This window comes from Carlito syrichta, unplaced genomic scaffold (assembly GCF_000164805.1).
Source record: "Carlito syrichta isolate Samal-C Ts95f unplaced genomic scaffold, Tarsius_syrichta-2.0.1 Scaffold308004, whole genome shotgun sequence".
NCBI classification, from domain to species: Eukaryota; Metazoa; Chordata; class Mammalia; order Primates; family Tarsiidae; genus Carlito; species Carlito syrichta.
Genome location: NW_007252100.1, coordinates 1035478 through 1057072, shown reverse-complemented (window position 1 = coordinate 1057072; position 21595 = coordinate 1035478). Strand labels below are relative to the sequence as shown.

The 21595-nt window shown below is 48.7% G+C and overlaps 1 protein-coding gene across 15 annotated transcripts in view; it reads left to right on the top strand.

Moving 5' to 3' along the window:
* Positions 1 to 21595, top strand: part of CELF2 (CUGBP Elav-like family member 2) — a 132805-nt gene that overhangs the window by 60245 nt on the left and 50965 nt on the right. For all 15 annotated transcript variants that reach the window (XM_021715913.1, XM_008064767.2, XM_021715912.1 and 12 more), the window contains 3 exons: positions 510 to 668; positions 4450 to 4513; positions 15947 to 16081. In XM_021715913.1, the coding sequence (XP_021571588.1) occupies positions 510 to 668; positions 4450 to 4513; positions 15947 to 16081 (358 nt within the window). The remainder of the gene's footprint in view (positions 1 to 509; positions 669 to 4449; positions 4514 to 15946; positions 16082 to 21595) is intronic.

The window sequence follows — 21595 nt, the reverse complement described above, 5'->3', positions numbered from 1 at the left end:
CAATCCCACAGTGCAAACAGGCCTAACTGGACATTGGAAAGAGTGAGAAATAAGCGGAGGAGGGGACAGTTTCGTGCCCGTTGCATCCCTCCTCCCCTGTCCTCTGCTCGCCTGCGGGAACGGGCAGACACGCAAAGCCAAGTCTGTCTTTGAGGCGAGCCATCCGCGAAGCTAACTTAAGAACGCTTTCACTGGTCTGTTGTCTCTGAGGCCCTGCAAGGTGGAAGGAAGACACGGGAAGAGGAGGAGAGGCAGTTAATAATCAGAGCGAGAAAGCACATGGCCGCACCGACCCCCGGCCCCCCTCAGAACCCAGTGCCGGTGTCTGGAATTTTCTGTGGATGGTACAGTTCAGAGAAGAAGAAGGAGTATCCCACCGTGGCAGACCCTTTCAGACCGTCCCGGGCGCTCCGAGCTAGATTAGAGAGTAGTTCCGGTGCTGACCGCGTGTGCGAGGGGTCCAGCCAGCCTGTAACCCCCTCTCCGCTTTCCAATGTGTCTGACCACAGGGCTGTTCTTCACCTATCGTGGTGAAGTTCGCGGACACTCAGAAGGACAAAGAGCAAAGGCGCCTGCAGCAGCAGCTGGCCCAACAGATGCAGCAGCTCAACACTGCCACCTGGGGAAACCTGACCGGGCTGGGCGGGCTGACCCCGCAGTACCTGGCGGTAAGTGCTAGCCCGCAGCCCTCCCAGGGAGGCTTGTGCTCCCCAGCCCCACCTTTCCCCTGAGTGCACGTCCAGGAATTCCTTTCGGGCCACATGGAGCCTCAGGAAGTCCCGGCAGTGAGCGTCTATGCAGACTGTTTTTCCAAGTTAAATAGGTTAGCCTAAGAATAGGCCTCACTGAGCTCCTGCCTGGTGCAGGCTGGGCTGAGTTCCACAGGCCACCATGTCCCACTCGCCAGTGTCCGGGAGGCATCCTGGAGCCTTGCGTGTGGACAGCCGGTCTGCCTGACAGCTGACCCAGCCTCATGCGGCAGCTGTGCCAGAGAGCCCATCAGGTGAGTGCGTGGCCCAACAGGACCTCAGCCGAAACCTGCTGAAACTTCCCTTCCGTGATCCTGGGTCTTCCCAGGGGAACTGTGTTGATGAAATCAAATGCTTCCTACTTCATCTACTTGAAACCAGCATAATTAGATAATATTTCAGGTCAGACGCACCCAGCTCTTACAAGCCCATCTTACGTTCCGTGGTTTCTCAGCATTCCCTGCTCCTTGGCGCTGCCCATTTTGCTATCAGTGTCTTCATTGAAATACAACGACCAGAATTTAAGACAGTTCCCTAGTGAGATCTACTCAGGGCAGAACAGTAACCCCAGTGTGGGCTTGAAAGCATCTGGCTCTCGACAGCTTGAGGAGTGGTGTTGGCAGCCACCATGGCAGAGGTGGCCTGGAAGGTGGTGACAATCCTGAGTTTTTATTTTCACTCGAGCTACCTCTAAGCCGTGTTCCTCTAGTCCATTTTTCTGCTGTGGAACGCTTGTTAATGCAATTGCACATTGTGAGTTCGGGCCTTCCGTTCCAGCCTCAGAGAGAGCGTGTGTGTGTGCGCATGCATGCACGTGTTGTGTCCTGATTCTGTCATTTCATATCCTCACAGCCCCTCTCAGGCTGGTGTCATCCACCGCTTTCCTTTGTAGCAGAATCTGTGTTGTGTGTAAGGTGATCTTCCCTCTCATCTGAAAGGTGGGATGATCCTGCTTCTAGTAAGGTGAGGGAAAGGGAGGCCCTGTCTCCTCCAGCCTAGGTATCAGCTGCTGACGGGCATTGGGATTTCCACCCACATGACTCCAGCTTGCTGTGCCGCCTCTGTGAGAACCCCAGGGTGCATGTGGATCACTGTCATCTTTGTCCACACCACGCCCTAGTGCCTCTGGGGCCTGGCGTGTAAGAGCTCTTCAGAGCATGCGTGGCTAGTGAGTGGGAAGTGTGTTCCTTCTTTATCTGAGGCAGTGACCAAAGCACTGGCAGCCTCCCCACCTCTGAGAGGTTTTGTCAGCTGTCTTGTTGGAATCGCTGTGTATTCTGCCATCTTTTTCCTGACCTGTCTGTCTAAAAACTGTGTTTAAAAAAAAAAAAAAATCCGTCCAAGCCTGTAATCCCAGCACTTTAGGAGGCCAAGGTGAGGGAATTTCCTGAGCTCAGGGGTTCAAGACTAGCCTGGGCAACTTGGTGACACCTCGTCTTTACTATAAATCAAAAAATTAGCTGGGCATGGTAGTGCTCACCTGTGGTTCCAGCTACTTGAAAGGCTGAGGGGGAAGGATCTCCTGAGCCCAGCGGGTCAAGGCTGTGGTGACCGTGAGCGTGCCACTGCACGCTAACCTGGGCAAAAAAACCAAACCAAACCTAGCCAACTCAAAAAACCAAAAAGAGAAACAAGTCTAGCTCAGCAAAGACTTGCTTTTCCCACCTCATGCCATTCAGATCCTTAAGATCACTGGTTTCCTGATGTTTGCCAGAATTTTTACCCGAGATTGGTGTCATGCTCACCTTCCCATAGCTGCTAAGAGTCCAGCTTCTCACAGCACTGTTTCTGGAAACTGAGACACACGTGCCCACCCTCAGTCTTCTGGCACTTCCCTGTGGTGCTCAGAATCTCCACCATGTGTTTCTGTGACCATGTGTACAGATTATTTCTTCCCTGAAAGAGAATGTATAAAAGCACGTTGTCATAAGCTCTTCCTATGTTTTCTTGTCTCATGGGCTTTGATTCTTTCTCAGTCATGTTTGTTCTGCCCCTTTCAGATAAAAATCCTTTTCCCTAAAAGAGCCCCTTGGCTGTGCTGAGTGATAGATTCTGACCCTGACTCAGCGGAGGTTGGGTATCCATGGTCATAACCCTGGTTCTATGACACTCCAGGTGTTTTACTTAATATAGTAGGTGCTACTGATTCCTCAAAATATCTTCAAAGCTACTTCAATTTTGCTTTAATGTTTAAAATGTCAAAAACGTCCAAGGGAGGGATTGGGGCTTACAAGCACAAGAAAATGGAAAACCCAACAAGTCAAACCAAAATAAGTCAACTCCATCGCGGTAGATAATTCCTAACATCTCCTTCTTCCTCACACTCTTCCTTCTTCTATGTGTGTGAGAGTGTATGTACATGCATGTGTGTGTTTGTGTGGGTGTGTGCACAGAATACCTAAGTATCCTATTCCAAGGAGTCAAGAGGACCGAGTGAATGTTACAGAGTTTTGTTGTTGTTTTAGTACCTGCTAAGCCCCATATTATCGTTGTATGTGAGACTTCAGTTGAATCAGCCACTGATGTTCCTTCCACACTGTGTGGTGCTTTTACCTCAGCTGAGAGATGCCCACCTTTGAGTCGTGGCTATTTGTAGTTTTCCATATGAAGCTGAAGAGACCCATGCTTTCTTGGAGGGGTGGCGTTCTACATTATGTTTTTCAAAACTCCAAATAAATGCTGAAAGTTACTTTTTAAATAGTGAATCCATCCCATACTCCCTAAGCACAGAATGTTGTAACAATGTTTCAGTAATAAATTTGGTAAGTCTATGCTTTTTGGTATCCACGTACATTTGAATACAGGAGATAACTGTATGCTTACCCTGACTACAAACTAAATCTGTACCGATCTACCGTAACAAAAAGAATATCCACAAATCCAGCTCAACACTCAGTGTCACACCTAAACTAACCCATAGTTCAGCTGAATTCGTCAAGTCTAGTTGCACTCAGAATGGGGGCCCACATGCCTTTATGTCACAACACCCGCTGATTCTGCATGGCAGGAAAACGTGTTTTTGAATGTGCCAGGGAAAAATGCAGACTTTTTCACAGGTATATTAATTTCTTAAAAAGATTGACGTATTTAGGGTGCGTCGCTTCAACGTACATAGCACCAGGTAATTGCAAGTTTTGACAAGCTGTATATCTCTTTCTGCCAGTGAAGTCCTTAAAGATGACTGACCGTGGGCTTGTCATACAGTTATGGCCGTGAATTGCCAGCTGCATGTATGTCTGTCGTTATCGTGATGGTCTTTTTGTGGGCCTACAGTCAGGAGACCCGTGTCCTTCTAATGAAGGATAAAGGAAACTGAAGCTTGCAGGAAAGCCAAAGAGATGGAGGGAACTGGCCTTGATTGGCAGAGATGAGTTATGGTAACTACCAGACATGGAGAGAGACAATTAGTCACGCTATGTTGGTTTCAATAGATTTAACACCTGGTTGTTAAAAAGAGTAAATTGATTAATTGTTCAAAGGCAGCAGCGTCAGTGAGTTTCCCCGGTGTCTATTTCTTAATAGAGATTAGACATTAATATGGATATACAGCCCCAGCTCTGGAGACCGGCAGTCTATCAGTAGGCAGTGGCAACCAACTCTACCCATGTCGGGGAAACTGGGTTTGCCCCCGTGTCACGAGGAGGTTACGTGGTTCTCAGCTTCCCTGCCCTGACTCAGGTCTTGTGCGTTTTTTTTGCAGCTCCTGCAGCAAGCCACCTCCTCCAGCAACCTGGGTGCATTCAGTGGCATTCAGCAGATGGCGGGTAAGTCAGGAAGCACGCCTCTCCTTTTGAGCATGCCTTTCCTTTGGACTGTGCCGCTGTCAGATTTCGGGCGGGTTCAGAGGGCAAAGAAAGAAACAGGGAAAACAGAACGAAGAGTAGTGACCAGACCCATCAGCCTTCTGTCTGAGGTGTGGACATCGGAGTTGGCTGCTCTGAAAGGCCCCCTGCCTCCCGTGTGTCCCACCCACCCTCCCCTTGCATAACAGCTCCAACGCGAAGGGCTGAGAATTCCTGCTCGGCATAAGACGCTCTCCCGTCATTTGTTGTTTTCTAGACTGGGGTTGATTACTCGGGGCTTTCCAGCCTGATTTCTGTATCCAGGGCAGCCAAGATGATTGACGTCTCTCTAAAATCTTAATAACGGGCAGTCAATAAAAATGTTCTGACCTCCATAATGAAAGCCAGGATTGCAGGCCAAACTTTGATGCAGTTTGCAGCCCCTTGATAACGACAGACAATTAACAGGGTGCCTTTTTTACTTTCGTGCCCCAGTTGACAGAATTGTGCATCAGAGGCTTTCATGTGAAAGTATAATCTTTGTTCTCAAGAAAATCAAAGTGTGACTGTATTTGAAAGCCAGCTCATTGAAGGATTCCTTTGTATAATGAGCTGTGCCAGTAGTAACTGAGGTGCAGTGATTAGTGAAAGGTCACTCCTGCCGTGCCACCTTCCATGCTGATTTCCTTGCCTAACACCGGGCCAGGGAAGGCAGCATGTGCAATAAATCAGAACACAGGTGCCCATTAACCCGCCGCGAGGCGCAGCGAGAAAGCTTTTTCCTTGTTTGATTCCAGAAAGGTAGGGGGAGAGGGCAAGGGGAAGAACAGATTTTTGGCATATCAGCATCAAGATGCTTGTTTTAATCAAGGACACCCTGAATGCGACGAAACCCGCATGTGTGCAAAGTAAAAGCCAGATTTCTTGATTTGTCACTGTGAAAACTCCTTTTTCCACATCTTTTTTCAAACGTATATCCTTGACTTTGTTTTCTTTTTTTTTCTTTTTTTTTTTTGAGTTGGAGTCTCACTGTCGCCCAGACTGGAGTGCAGTGGCCGCTCCCAGCCACCGCAGCCTCGACCTGCTGGGCTCCGGCGATCCTTCCGCCTCAGCCTTCCGAGTAGTCGGAATTACAGGCATGCGCTACCACGCCCGGCTGATTTTTTTGATTTATTGTAGAGATGAGGTCTCGCTTTTGTTGTTGTTTTTTCCTTTTTGCTTTTACTTCAGATAAACCTGGAAAGACTTTGAATGAGGTTTCTCCCAAAAAGTGTTACGTGACCATCAGCCCAGCCGCCACCATGGCCCATAGGCTCAGGGTAACTGGTTGTCTGACAGCATTTATTGGCCTGCAGTAAAAACACTGCTGGGCTTTCAGTCTGTTGGTCCTGCCAGCTCATTCTGAATTATTAGGGAAAAAAATCTTGAAATGATAAAAAGTTAAATCTTTATGCATACGGCTTGGGAAGCTGGCTTTGGAGTTTAGGCCACATTGAATGGTTAATCTATTTTTAATTCTGTGAAGAGGACTAGAGAGTTATAAGTAAAACATTCAGGGGAGTCTCTGTGTTCTGAAGGAGACAACCTCCTGATTCCAAGCTCTGAAATAAATGCTAAGATTTGTCACATGTTCAGCCAATAAGGGATTTGTTTTTCTTCTAATAGTATGGACTCGCCCAGATCCAAAATTAGGGGCTTTCCTTAGAGAAGCCTCGGGCTCTCCCCCTCCCGCCATTGAATTATGCAGAGAAGGTCACTGGGTCCTGAGGCCACTGCCCAGCGTGTCATCCGGGTAGACAGAGTGCCCTGTCATTTTTCATTAGGATGTGTATGCCTTCACCTCGCCCTCCTGGGTCAGGATGTTAGCATGTACGTGCTCCGTGCAGCCATTTGAAGACTGAAGCTCTCCGGGAGTCACCTTAGAAGGCACCATGATGGCTTAGAAGTCACCCAGATGGCTAATTTAAGGCATTCTGTAAATGCCCTGGGCTTTCTAAAATATTAATTGCTTGAGCCTTCAGCATAGGAATTCAGCACACTAAGTCTACAAAGGCAGTGAAATCAAATGCCGGACAGGCCATCACCTCCCTCCCTCTTGAGTACGAGAATATTCTGAATATTTAGAGTGGGGATGTCAGGGTTCTGTGAGGGGTACCCTTCATTTCTATGGAGCACCAGGTCTCATCTTCCTAAGTATTTGCAGGATTATGGTTTGGAGTATTTTTCCCCCCAGTAGAGAAAAATTACATGGCCTCTCCTAGTCTGTTGTGTTGTCCCAAAAGTCAGGCTTAACTTTTGTCCTTGCCATTAACCTGCAACGGTATTATGAAGTGATCATGGTGGAGTGGTAATGGAACTAACTTTCTAGACGCTTTTCCAAATGTGGGAGGCATGCCTCTTTTTCTGTGTTCCCCAAAGCCCTTTCCTTCCTTTCTTCCTCCCCTCTCTGAATACTCCCAACTCTTCCCTGCATCAAGACACATGGCCAGGTGGCCGATGGACTCAGCCCTCCTCCAAGAGCTGCTGGTAACTGTTCTTGAGTGGATGAGTGAACAGACTTATAAACTGACAGCCCTAAATCTCCAGTGGAGCTTAAGTTAAATGCCTAGAGATGCCTAGCCTTACGTAGAAAACAAGAGAACACTATAGAAACGAAAGATAGTATCTCCACAAATGAGTTGCTGAGGATTTGGAGACAGTTTATATAATGCAAAACATAACAAAAATAGTAGCAGCCACATGATAGCAGGACTGAAGGAACCCAAGAGGTTATATGTCCCCAGCCCCACCTGATGTTAAAATGTTAAAATGCTCGTGATTGATGCCATGTCATAGTGAAAGCAAGCATATAAGGGATTCGGGTGTAATGTTTATGTGCTACAGTGACATACAGGAGAATCCCCGCATCTAAAATTCAAGTCATCCATCCCAACACTTCCAGCGAAGAGTGAAATATCATTTCAGAAGCCAATAATATTTTGTTGTGAACAACTCTCAGAACATACTGGTCTATCCTTCAAGAGATTGAGGTTTATGAGTAGACTCTAAAATGCCACATTTTTATGAGTAAGATACTTTCTGTTTGAGGAGAAAATAAAGCCAAAATAAGAAACAGAAAAAGAAATTTTAGATGACAAGTTACTAAGTAGTTGCATCAATAAAATTGAATGAGACATCAGCTATACTTTTTTCCCCAAAAAATCTTACCCTTCCAACTAAAAATAGCTTCAGATGTGCTGTACAATTTATATAAAAGGGAAGCTTTACTAAATTTGGAATGTAAAAGCAGAAAATGGGTTAGGATCACTTCTTCATAAGCTGAGTGCTTTTATGTATACTTCTTGTGCCTCCTTGAAGTTGATTGGTTTTACTTTCCCTCGTAAAACTTCTAATAAAAACTTGTCCATTTCTCTCTCAGCTGTGATATGCATTCAGTGAAGTTCTGAAACTTGGGTCTGAGTTTGGACTGAGAGGCTGGACTTTTTTCTGGAAGGAGAAAGGAATAAGGGAAAGTGTCTTCTCAGTCCTTACTTTTTTGGTAACACCTGTCATCGCTAAAAAGCATCATGATAGAAAAACGGGCAGTGTTTCACAATTTTATTTGCAACAGAGTTGCTTGTAAGTCATGCGGTTTATCCTCACAGTATGCCAAGGACACAGCCACCATGTTTTTACCTCTTTGCAACTGGAAAAGCGAGAAGCATGAAGAGGTCAAATAAGCAGTGTGACCACAGCGCTATAAGTGGCATAATATGGACTGGAGTCCAGAATTCCCTGATATCACAAGTTCACAAGGGAGAAGCTCTTTGTCCCCCATTCCGCAGGTGGGCACATGAGGTTAGGGAGGTTAGCAGGCTTGTCCCGAGTCACTAGGCTAGGAAGTGGCAGGTCCCAGTTTCAAGTCCAGCTCATCCTGATCCGAAACCCCCTGGCGAGGCAGAGCTCCGAGTCTCAGCCGGGTCAGGTGTGCTGGCAGCGACACAGCTGCAGTGACTTCCCTACAAGTGGCTTCTCAGGTTCCGAGACTGTGAAAAGAGAAGCGCTTCAGAGACAGTAACGGGAAAATCACCTCCCTGCATTCTGGAAAATATGTCAAATGGACCATGAGTGGGTTTCTGTTACGGGACGTGTATGTGTGTTTCGTTTTAGTTTTGGGGTTTCGATGAGGAGGATACTTTCTGTTTGAGGAGAAAATAAAGCCAAAATAAGAAACAGAAAAAGAATTGCTAAACCAATTCTAGAGATTCTGAAGCTGTGGCTGAAGAGAAGTGTCTAGAGGAAACAGCCTCACTTGAACTTTCTTGATCTTCAGGAAAGCCAGTGATAATTCCCTTCTAAAATGCTTGCTCTCAGTTTCGAAAGTAACAATAAAAGTGTAGAGTGTGCGTGGTGGCTCAAGCCTGTTATCCCAGCACTTTGGGAGGCCAAGGTGAAGGTATTGCCTGAGCCCACGGGCTCAAAAACAGCCAAGGGGCAACTTGGCAAGACCTTGTCTCTATAATTGGTCAGTAAAAAAATTAGCCAGGCATGGTAGCGCGTGCCTGTAGTTCCGGCTACTTGGAAGGCTGAGGCGGAAGGATCGCCGGAGCCCAGCAGGTCGAGCTGCAGTGGCCGTGAACGTGACACTGAACTCCAGCCTGGGTGATGAAGTGAGACTCCCAACTAAAAAAAAAGTGTAGCGTGCAAATATTTGCTACCACAACAGAATAGCTCTCCTTCTGAGTATGAGTCTGTCTATCCTCAGTGGAGCAGCAGGGCGGCACCTGCAAAAACGCTATGCTGGAGGTCTGAGAGTGGCACACTGAGATGCTGCCGGTCGTGAAGCACACATCCCAGGTCCACAAAGACCCACGAAGATCCTGTGTTCTTCTCCAGGCCAAGTCCCCGGCAGTCCACGCCACAGACGCTTCCTGCGAATGTGCTAATAGGCCTTATGAGAATGTTCTATAACCACCCATCTGTCACTTTTTAACAGACCTGATTGGCAAGCACTTGTAACAACTGACATCTGTTCTTGCTTATTGATATGCAGATTTATGGTAATTGCTATGAACAATAAGACACAAAATTACCTAAGGTGAACATTAAATTAAATTTTCATGCCCTTCTCCTTATAAATAATTTTTTTTAAATCTTAAGTTTCAAATAGGCATATTGCGCATCTGTTTGGTACATAATTTCTTGGTTTTGAGAAGAATTTTTTTTCCCCAAGTAATGAATGAAAAGTTGAATCCCTGTATTCCCAACTTTATTTTTTCTTTGTCATCTTGACTGCAGCACATTGGCACACGTACTAAAACTTACCTGAATATTGTGCATGTCCAGATCTTTGTCCCTGTGCGAGGGGTGCCCATCTGAGCAGAGGGCTTCATGAAGTTACGTGTGGATTTTCTTCTCGGAAGAGCTGCTTGCCAAGCCAGCACCAGCTTCCCTCGGGTGCCCAAGTCCCCCGTCTCATGCCCTCTCAGGTTGAGCAGATGGGAGGAAGTGTGGCTTGGGGGTGGTGACCCAGCAGGAACCCGGGAGAGGGGCTGGGAGAGAGGGAAAGGACAGGACCCTTACGCCCCAGAGAAGAGTGGTAAAGATGGAAAGGAACCAGAAACGGCCCCACGAGCAGGCTGTTGGTGGGCTCCAGGAAGCATCGGGGGAGCTGAGGGAGGGAGAGGCCTGAGTCTGGAGGGGGCTGCAGCATGCTGGATCAGTCTGGTGCTAAGGAGGGAGAGCAGGAAACTCGGGTGTGGGCCTGACAGCTGCCTTGGCTGATCCTCACAGAGGGCCGGTGCCTCTTCCCGAAACAGCTTCTCCCCAACGTGGGAAGCGACGGCAGGTGAGATGTGCACAATGGGGAGGCCTCCGTGGCTGTGGACACACCTGTGGTGGGAAGAGCCTTGACAGCAGTCCCAGGGATATACGCACTTGGCAGGCAGGGACCCAGAAGCGCTGTGTCCCAGGCTTTTCTCCATGCCCCAGGGTGGCAACGGGGAGACCAGGTCGGGGGGTGGGGATGAGACATCCACAGCTAAAAGACCAGGGTGGTACAGGAGCGTCCACGGAGGGGCGCCCAAAGAATAGGCCTCGGCCTGGCTGGATGGACGGAGGCCTTCTGAGGAGGGGCAGAGGGCACCTCCAGCCTTGGTCCCAGCTGGGTGAGACCCCCAGGAGTTAGGGCAGGCTCTGGGGTCTCCTGGGCTGCTCTGTGGAGCTTTCTAGCTCCCGCCCCTGCTGGGTCCTTCTCAGTGTCACCCGTGCCCAGGATCGCAGCCAAGACTGGAGGAACTCAGGCTTGTCCGGCTTCTCCTGGCATGTGTCCTGAGAGGGAGAAGGAGCCAGCCCCTCCACTCCTTGTTCCTCTTCTCTGTGTCCTCTTCTCGGCTCTCACTTCTTCCCGGTACCTCCGTCACTCAGCACTCCCCCACCCACCCCCCAGGCTCTCACTCGGTGGCTTTCCGCAAGGACTTGGTCTCTTCCAGCTCATCTTGACAAGTCAGGTCTTCAGCTTTTGAGGATCTGTTGCCAGAACATTCTGCCCCAGTGCCACACATGTACTTTTCATAGAATTCCAGGGAGTTCGCAGACGCCTCGGTCCTGCCAGTGGGCCTTGGCCTGAAGCCAGGAGCCCAACGTGGGGGCGTGGCCTGCAGCAGCTCAGCCCTCAGGAGGTGGCCAGGCCGTGGGTTCACTGGGGAAGCTGCAGCCATGGGCGGGATGGCTGGGATCGGGTCTTGGCGCAGAAGGAAGTCAGTCAGGAATCAGGCCTGCCTGGCGAGCGCAGCACACGGCTGTGGACTGGCTCCTGGTTAACTCAGTTCTTAGCTCCTCGCGAAGACAGACCACAGGCTCAGTCCCTGCCCGCTGGGCTTGTGACGCAGCGGGCTGGCACGCCTCTCGGACAGCCCTGGTCTGTGCCTGTCCTGGCGAAGGCGAACAGGCCGCTCTAGCAGATGTGGGGAGCGGGGGCCACCTGCCCTCACAGGCACGAAGTTTAATGAAGTAAACGGAGCCCACAGCACAGGAGGGGGAGGAGGGGGAAGCTCCAGGCGCTCGCCCACCACCCTCCACCCTGCTAATGAGCACATATTTCTAAGCATGGGGGCTGGGGAGCCGTGAAGGTCTCTTGGGTCAGCACGCAAGGACCGTGGAGGGTCAGGATCGAAGGGACAGACTGCCATCCTCCAGGACGCCGCCTCCTGCAGCTGCTCCACTGGCCCGTGCTCAAATCTCATCCCCATCACATCGCAGGCTTCAGTGAGAGTCGGGTTTGGAGTCTGGACTTGTTTCCAGAAGCTGCGATGTGGGATGATTTCTCCCAGTCACTGGCTTCTCCCTGCTCCAATCTCCTCCGTCCTCCTGGGGCACAGGGGCTGTCGTGCTTCCGCTTTATCTTCAGTGTCTGCCCAGGGTCTGGCCCACCATGGCCACTCAGTAACTACTGACTGGATGGAGGATAGATGAATGAAGCACGGATGGACAGACAGAGGATGGCTGGGTGGACGGGTGGGTGAGCATCCTGCCTGACTAGTGCTCTCCATCTAACTCTCCCTTCCTCCTCTTCCTCCAGTGGGATTCCTCAGATGCCGGGCATCCCAGTGGCCTCTCCTGTCCCCTTTTCATCTCGACTTTCTTGGTCATAGCTTTTCCTTTTCTGGCAGTGTGGCTGTTGAAGTATCAGCCACACCCTAGTGTGGTGCCTTAGAAACACAGTCAGTCCACCTGGCCTTTCCAGGTGGCATCAGGAAAAGGCTGGGCAGGATGTCCAAGACCCTCCTGGACGGTGACGTCTGTGAGGGGGGAACGCGGAGGGGAGCGCACAGGCCCTTAGCTCTGGATTCCCAAAGTAGAGGGTCATGGAAGGAGAGCCTGAGTGCCTTCGGCTTGGCTCCAGGACCTTTAGTGAATGTCAGTGGGTGAGATACGGAATAAACATGGCTCCAGCAAGTGTTTGTACAACAGATTAGTTAACGATTGAAGGAAAACAGTCAATATTTGATGCTGTTGTAAATACCAAGGAGCTAATAAAGAAAGGGGAAAACTAAGCCTTGGCTGGCTCAGTAGACAATGCTCTTTATAGGGGTTTATGTAAATGTCACACAGTTATTACCCTGTTCCTCCTTCTCACGTAGATTCTTCCACCACCCACTACATATGCAGCAGCACGGAGATGTAGTCAGATGGACTTGAACATGAGTAAGACAAAATCTTTGTCCTCAAGGAACTTAGTATCTAGTTACGAAGGTGAGAAACACAAACAAATATTGTGCAAGGAGGATGTGATGAGGGCTGCAGAAGAGTGAGGAACACACGAGGGGTCTGCAGATGCAGAGAGTACACATGTCAAGCGCAAACTGAGTCTTCTCCCAGGGAGGCGTGAGACGTAGCAGAAAGCCCTGGCCCCCAGCTCAGGCACTGAACGTCTCTGACCCAAGCTAGCCAGCTAAGCCAGGCCACTGTTGCAGCTCCATCACTGGTGCTCCCCCTTGGGAAGGCCAGGGATGTCCTAGAGGGGGACCCTCTGGCCTGAACCAAGAATAACGTCTCTGAGATCCGTCGGGGCCGGACGCACGATACGTTTCCATCTCAAAGCTAAACCCTCTTGTATGCTCAGCGGCATGTTGGTGAGGTCGTCTGGCCATCTGGGTTATGTCATTAAAACATTAGAGGAGGCTGGGTTGGCGACTCACACCTGTAACCCCATCACTTGGGGAGGCAGAGGCAAGAGGATTGCCTGAGCCTAGGGGTTCGAGACCAGCCTGGGCAACTTGGCAAGACCTTGTCTTTACAGTAAATCAAAAGATTAGCCAGGTTTGGTGGTACACACCTGGTAGTTCCAAATACTTGAAAGACTGAGGCAGAAGGATCTCCTGAACCCAGCAAATCGAGGCTGTGGTAGCTATGAGCATGCGTCTGCACTCCAACCTGGGCAACAGAGTGAGACGACTCAAAAAAAAAAGATAAAACATTAGAGGAAATACTATCCACAGGAACCCACGAGGGCACAGATGAATCAGTACAAATGTGCCCCCTCTTGGCAAGATCCCTCACAGCCCTGTGTCATTGTCACCCTCAGGTGGGACGTGTTCCCGTGCTGCCAGGACATAGAGCCCTTCTGGGCCAGGTGGTTCTGCACTGAAGCCAGGCAGCTCCCAGAATCCTCCACGTCCACTGTCTTAAAGTAAAACTGAAAACTCAGACCGGGGCCTCTCCACACCCACTCTCTCGCAAATATGACACTGTTTGAGCCTTGATCAGAGAGGACAGGAGAGAGCTCTGTTCCCCGTCGTGTGAGCTTGATAAAGCAGGGTGTGGGCAGTCTGCCCTTTTCTTGCAGGAGTTCATGGATTCCACAAACACTTGTGCCCCGCTTCTAAGTATTCCCACAAAATGAATCTGTTTTGAAAATCAGGTGCTTGGCTTTCACCCCAAGCCAGCAGGTCTGGATATCTTCTGGAAGAAATCAGAGAATCGCTTTGGATACAGTGAGAACCCATTTCACAGCCAACACATGAGGAACTTTTCCCTGAGTCGAGATACACCCTGACTGACGAGGCCAGGGCGGTGGGGCGGGAGGGCTCTCTAGAGAGTTCTGCAGCCAACTCCGAGCTGGCCTGTCCTGAGGGCTCCATGCTAGTAGCTGGGGCTTGCGCAGGTATGCCGCTAGAATATTCTCTTGTCGCTCCACCCACCCCCAAACACACATGGAAGCAGTTATCAGGCCGCTCTCCCTAAAGCAGATTCAGTTTGCTCAGTGGATATTTATGAGGTATCTGGATTTTAGACCTGAGAAGAAGGTAAAATAAGCTGATTACTGAACTCTGGTATTGTTCTATATTAAATTCCTCTAAGGAGAGAACCATTGTTTCCCGCTTCTCGTGTGTGCATTCCCTTACTGTGAAGTGGATCCTGGAAAAATATTTTGATGACTCATTGAGCCTTCGGCATGAGAAATAGGGGGTTGGAGTAAAAAATGTTAAAAGTGGATCCAACACAGACATGGGCCCGACCCCAGCCCCAGACCATGGCCCAAACCTCCCAGCTAATCCCACCTTTGTGTTCTTGCAAATGTTCATTTCTTTCTGCTGTTTTTTTCATAATTTTCACTAGTCAGAAATTCATTCTAGTTCAAAGTAAGTCCCCCTTAAAGGGCAAATACACATATTTCACAAATAGAACTATTAAGGTACTGCCGTTCTCATTCATTCATTCTTTGTTTATCAAATATTAACTATGAGTTCCTGCTACGGACACACTTTAGAGTTTACATTAATTTATTTGTTTATTTATTTTGAGTTGGAGTCTCACTCTGTTGCCCAGGCTAAAGTGCAGTGGCACGCTCACAACCACCCCAGCTTTGATACTGGGCTCCAGTGATCCTTCAGTCTCAGCCTCCCAAGTAGCTGGAACTACAGTCACGCACTACCACACCCAGCTAATTGTTTTTTTATTTATTGTAGAGGTGAGGTCTTGCCAAGTTGTCCGGGCTGGTCTCGACCCCGGGGCCTCAAGTAATCTACTGGCCTAGGCCTCCCAAAGTGCTGGGATTATAGGTAGAGCCACCGAGTCCAGTCTAGAGTTCACATTTAAAATCTGAAGAGAGACGTTCAATGGCAATAACAATCACTAACATATGTCTACGGTCACACCACTCTGAACACACCTGATCGCATCTGACCCCAGAATAGCTGACATGTGTTGGGTACTTAACGTTGCACCAGGGTAATCTGATTCCTCATCGTTTTGTTTCATCTGTACTGCAGTCCTCTGAGCTAAGGTACAGTTAACGTGGCCACTCCTTGTCAAGAAATAGGTTACTTATTTGCCCAGAGTCATCACACAGCTGGGAAAGTGAAAAGGCTAGGATTAGAACGCATATCAGCTTCAAAGCAAGAGCTTTGAACCAGTAAATGGTAGTTTCTTCTAGAATACCTTGAGTTGAGGGATGGAGATGGTCTTGAAGCCCTTCCTCCGGCTGTCCAAGGCCACATCTCACCATTTTTCGACAGCTACATCGTGGAAGTTGCTGGTCCACCAGGAGCCCATGTGGCCAGTCGACACAAGACTCTCTCATCTTTTCTAGATAGCTCTACAGCACCAGAGGAGGGAGTTGGATGGGGATCCCAGTTAGGACAGGTGGCCCCGCAGAGAGGTGCCTGCTGGCAAGAAGGACGAGTGGACTTCAGTCAGGTTCCTTTGTCAGCAAGCAGTCTCGGGGGTAGCAGAGCGCATCTGAGAGCACCGCAGGAGGTGCCCTCGGAGGATCTCCCATCAAGCAGGGCAGCCCTGAGGGTCGCCGAGACAGCCCCATGCATGGGACATCCCGACGCGAGCGCAGGATGTCTTCTGTGCTTGTCGTCTGCCCTGATGTCTTGAGACTGGGGAAGTGGAGCTGTTGCTCAAGTGACCTTCCTCTTCCCTTCACAGGCATGAATGCTTTACAGCTCCAGAACCTGGCGACGTTGGCTGCTGCTGCCGCCGCAGCCCAGACCTCAGCCACCAGCACCAATGCAAACCCCCTCTCTACCACGAGCAGCGCCCTGGGAGCCCTCACGAGTCCCGGTGAGTGGGCGGGTCGCTCTTCCCTTGCAGGTGACGCCGCGGCGGGAGCGGTGTGGGTTTGCGTGCTCCCAGGTGCAGAGGGCAAGGCTGGCTGTGTCCAGGGTGGGGCCGGGAGATGGCACTGGCTGTTGACTTATCTTAGCAGGTTATTTCATCTACTATTGTTTTCTAAAGGAACAAAGTTTGAGTGTGTTTGTGTTTTATCTTCCAAGGATGAGATAAAGTTTTTGGTGAGAGAAACCACCGTGTTAGCAACTCTCACACGTTCACTTTGGTTTTAAAAAGGTCTATATTGTCCACACAACCCTTGTTAAGCACCCCCATTGTGATCCTAGTCCTGTTTTCTGGTCCTGTCCTTTTTTTTCCAAAGCAATTTAGGAATTCTTTGTAAGTCTCAAAGTCCCTAATCACTCCACTATTCTGTGTCACACCAGCTCCATCCATCACATTCGATTTTAAAATCCACGGTCTAGCTAAGAACATATTTCTTTTCATTTCTGGTCAGATTCTGGGCTATGTAATCTAAAGTCTCTTTTCCTCACAAATTTGGTTGCCTTACTCAAAAGCAGATGCCATTTTTCTTTTTGTACAAGCCAGATATAATGTGGTTGCTTAGATACAAGATGTAAAAAAAACATTTAAAAAGAAGTTTCACTGGCTTCCCTTCTTCCCTGAAGTTTCTAGACCCTGACAGATGATCTCACCTCCTCTGTTACATGAAGTACTTGGCCCAGAGAATCTCCAAGCTTCCTTCTAACTTTGAAAATCATATGACCCTCTATCGGCTGTACCCAAAAGATTCACCGATGTTGAAAAAACATTAATGAGAAAGTAGTGCACGTGTTTTCTGTTGGGAAGACACACAGCGAAAGCCACGGCATTCTGCAGACCTGCTTTCTTCAGACTTTTGGCTTCAGGGAGCTCCAAAGAGCAGTTGGTCTCTTTATAAAACATTGTGGAGCTAAGACACTGGACCCCAGGACAGTTTTGAGAGAGAAACCTGAGAGATGTTTAGTAGCTGGAGAAATTGGCCTTCAAGTGCTGAAATCTCATGGCAGAAGCACGCTAGGTATATTGACTTCATTGTGTAAAGGGTCTCCAAAGCCAAGCCATTACTATATGTGGGCCTCATTTTATGCAGTCAATACTGAGGGTGCCAAAAAAAGTATATATATTTTAATTTTCAATGTTCTTTCAAAAGATGACACTCCTCAAATGAATGCTAGTGTCACCACCTGACAGGCCAGACAGTCAAGAAAAATGGTGGAAGTACAGTTGAGTGAGCATCATACTACACATTGCTACCGTGATCCAATTCAACTTCAAAAAGTAATACATAGAAAACATCTCTAAAAATGTGTATACTTCTTTTGGCACCCCATATATTCCTGAAAGATAAACTTTAAGTCAGCTTTTTTAAGAAATTAAGTTACAGCTTTAATACAGCAAATGCACATAGTTTAAATAGACCTGTAATGACCCTTTTTTACATGATAAATTTCCTCTTTACAAAATTATTAGTGATTTTTCTTTAAAAACAAATAAAAAAACTTGACCTCTAGTTTACGTTTTATAAATCAGATTGAAACGTATTTTTTAAAGTAAGGAATCTACCCACCCCAACCCCCCAGGCCTGTGATTGCATTAAAATAGCACAAGTATCATGCATGCATTTTGTTGTGTCTTTAGTCAGAAGAAGCCTTGTCAGTTAAGAAGCCAAGTGCAAAAGCATAATTCCATGAATACTGTCTGTTCAGTGCTGTCTGGCAGCAAGCCCTGTCCTGGGGCTGGTCCCAACCAAGAGCGGGACAGACGAGTGCCCGCTCTCGGGAGTCCTTCGGTCTGTCAGGGGATCAGACAGGAAGCCAAGAGGTGAGCGGCACATGAGATGGAGTGCAGCTCCACAGTAGAAGGTAGAAGGGGGAGGGGACCGGAGGAGGTGACCCCTGTCTCAAAAAGTGACACTGGAGCAGAAGCCCGAGTTAAGTGACACCACGCAAGTGTTCACGTGGGAGACTGAGCAACGGTACAGGCTGGAAGGCAGGAGGATGGCGTGGGCCCAGGGCCAAGGGAGCAGAGGAGGGCCGAGAGGGAGGTCCTTGATGGCCTCCATTCCATCCTACCTGGAGAGGAGCTTTGGTTGTGGCCTTAAAATGCAGGCCACTCACAGAGCCCCAGGAGATGGTCAGACATTTGTCAGCAAGGAACTTTAGACGTATTTGACCATTTTCCGTTTTTTCCTGAGACCTTATTTGAGACTCCGCCCTCCGCCTGCTCTGGTGAGACCCAGGCTCGCCCCATGCCTCCTCCACAGCCTCCGCCCTTTGCCCAGATCTGCCGCCTTCAGGTGTCACCAAAAGTGATTTTTCCCTTCTCTGCCAAATAATGCTTTGCATAATAACTGAAAGTATTTCAGTAGAATCCTGAAGTGTAGCTGCAGAAATGATTTAAATCATTTCAATTTTTTTTTTTCTTTTTTTTTTGAGTTGGAGTCTCACTCAGTCTCCCAGACTGGAGTGCAGTGGCCACTCCCGGCCACCGCAGCCTCGACCTGCTGGGCTCCGGCGATCCTTCCGCCTCAGACTTCCGAGTAGCCGGAATTACAGGAATGCACTACCACACCCGGCTGATTTTTTTTTTTACTTATTGTAGAGATGAGGTCTCACTGCCCAGGCGGGTCTCGAACCCGCGGGCTCAGGCAATCCACTCACCTCAGCCTCCCAAAGCGTGGGATTACAGGCTGAGCCACCGAGCCCAGCTCAATTATTTTTCTTAAGTGTAACTAAAAACTCTGGCGTTAAAGTAAAAGAAAATTATTTGATTTCCATCCAGGACTTTTTCAGAGTCACCGAGAATGAGGTGAGTGGAGTTCAGGACTCCATAAGGGCAATTTCGAGCTAGTCCAAGGCCAAGGCCTCGCTTGTGTTGAGTAACTGTAAGCTGGCTGACTTTCCAGATGTGAGCAAGTCCACTTACACTGTGGACGGCCCAGAAGCCTCCTCCCGCCACTGCCACACAGGCCTGGGGTTGACCCTGTTTTTAAATGTGTCTCTTAAGTCTCAGACAAATTCATGTGGAAAGGAAAGGGACAATTCAATCCCCCAAACTATTAATTTTTTTAATAATTATAAATTTATCATTTCAATTTTGCATACCCAGGAAAAGTCTCCCTACAGCATTATTATAAGTGATTTTAAATAGTCTTGGCTTTAAAACATGAAAGATTAAGCTTTAATTTTTGTTAAAAAAAAAATCCCCTTAGGCAATAAATAGGTTCCTTTGTCTCACAGCCCTGAAATAAAAATTAAAATAGTTTAAATTGCCCATGGTTAGAATAAGTGTTTCATGCAATTATCAGATGGTAGTGAATAAAATTAGAAATTAAATCATGAAAGAATAAAAACCAGGTAAGTGCATATTATGCCTTTTATGAGGTTCTCACGGGTCTTTTGAAGCCTAATTTAATCGTGTTTCTTGTCTTTTATTTTGATATGATAATTTTTCCTTTGTTTACTTCAATCTCCTATTTGGTTAATTAATTCTTGGGTCATTTCTCCTTACCCAGGTTTGAGCCTGTTTTTGAGGATTGTGTCCCTGTGTTTATAGAAAGAGGCAAATTGTCTATAACAGGTGCAGCTGGGCATCAAAGACGATAATATTTGTCTTCCTCCCAGCCTGCAGGTTTGTTGTATTGGGCTGGTAATTTCAGAGCTTAGGAGACAGCATCATGTGAGCTACTTGTGGACATTTCTTTGGCATTTTCTGTCTCAAACATATTGCATTCATGGACCACATTACTCCACTGGCCTTTTTTTTAAAGACTGAGGACGTCTTTAAAAGGTCAGGCGTGCACTCCAGGGTAACAGGTCAGTTCTTTCAATAGTGCAAAGCATTTTAAAACACCCCACCATGGGCTCTTCAAAAGAGTGTTCACTTCAAATTCTAGGCAGTATTTTCCCCCGTTTTCAAGGTGTTCCAGGCCTCCTTGAAGGCTGTGACAGAGTTCCAAGGAAATGGCGACGCTTCCTTTGAGACTGTTTGAGGCTCACAGCGATTGAGGTGTTCGAACAGAGTTTAGACCTTCCCTGCTGTGTCCTCAAGCAGTCATGACCAGTGAGTGGTAACTTGGTGTGGCACACCTGCACGCCTGTGTCACCAGAGTTGCTGAACAAGCAGTGGGAGCAGGAGTCACCCTGGAAGCTGTGCTGTAGCTTCAACGGACCCGCATTTATGTCTGATGAGAACCTGTGTCACGCGAGATGGGCATCGGGGGCCACTTTCCCCCATGTTTCTGAGCCTTCTCGTTTGTTCAGGGCAAGTGCACGTGAGTCAGGCCTACTTGTCCCCTCCACGCAGTGACACGCAGGGAAGCCTCACAAGGCGGGGTGTGATGAGGACAGGAGAGGGAAGACAGAAAGACGAAGGGTGCTGGGAGAGGCCAGCTCCTCGAGGCTATGGCAGGGGCGCCTCAACCTCAGACAGTCTGGTCCCAAACTTCCTCCCACTGTCTCCCCCTGCCCCGTTGAGGGGATCTCAGTCTCAGTGGCCGACGTGACCCTGTCACTGAGCTTTGCTGTGACCTCTTCTGCTCCACAGCCACTCACCCATCTCTGGGAAGTAACATTTTCCTCCCAGGCGACACCAGCCTGGATGAGGCCCTGGTCTGCTCTCCTTTGCTACTGTTGGAACAGCCCTAACTCCATCCCTCTGCCCATTTCGCATGGTTTTGGCCACCATGGTCAAAACTGGAGTCCGACAAAACCCTGAGCAAGGTGTTCAAGGCCCCCCTGCACTCTTCCAGTGTGCCCAGCCCCCACTGCCCAGGCCAGGTCACCCCTCACCCCCAGATACACCTCAGCCTTGACGCCGTTATCCCTGGGGGCTTCTCTGCCCAGAACAGCTTCTCTCCGTCTCCTCCCCTGGAAATCTTCCCCACGCCAATCCATTGTAGGGCCTGTTCTTGGGAAGATCAATCTGAACGTATAAAAGTGGTGTTTTTCGCGCACATTATAAAAAGCGTAGTATATACTTCTGTAAATTAAACTGCAGGTAAAAAAATTCGGGTAGTCATTAACAAAACCTTCAACTACTTATCTTTCAAAAGTCAAGGCAGTTGCCACCTCCACCATGAAGCCTTCCAGTGAGACTTAATCGCTTCCACGTTATCTTTCTAACATAAACACCTAACGCCTTCTAGACCTGAGTCAGTGCGGACGCCTTCCCAGGGAATGGTCAGGGCCGAGGGGAGGGGGCCGGAGCGTCGTCCCCTGTGCTGCCAAGGAGCGTCGTCCCCTGTGCTGCCAAGCCACGTTCCTCGTACTTCTGCCAATGCCCTGATCCTGTTTCCTGTGAAAGGACAGTTGCTTTGTCTCTCACCCTGTAGGCTGGGCACGTCCAGCCCACGGCCCAGAACAGTTAGTCATGCAGCCCCACAAAATCTTTTTTTTTTTTTTCTGAGTCGGAGTCGCACTCTGTCGCCCAGACTGGGGTACAGCGGCCGCTCCCGGCCACCGC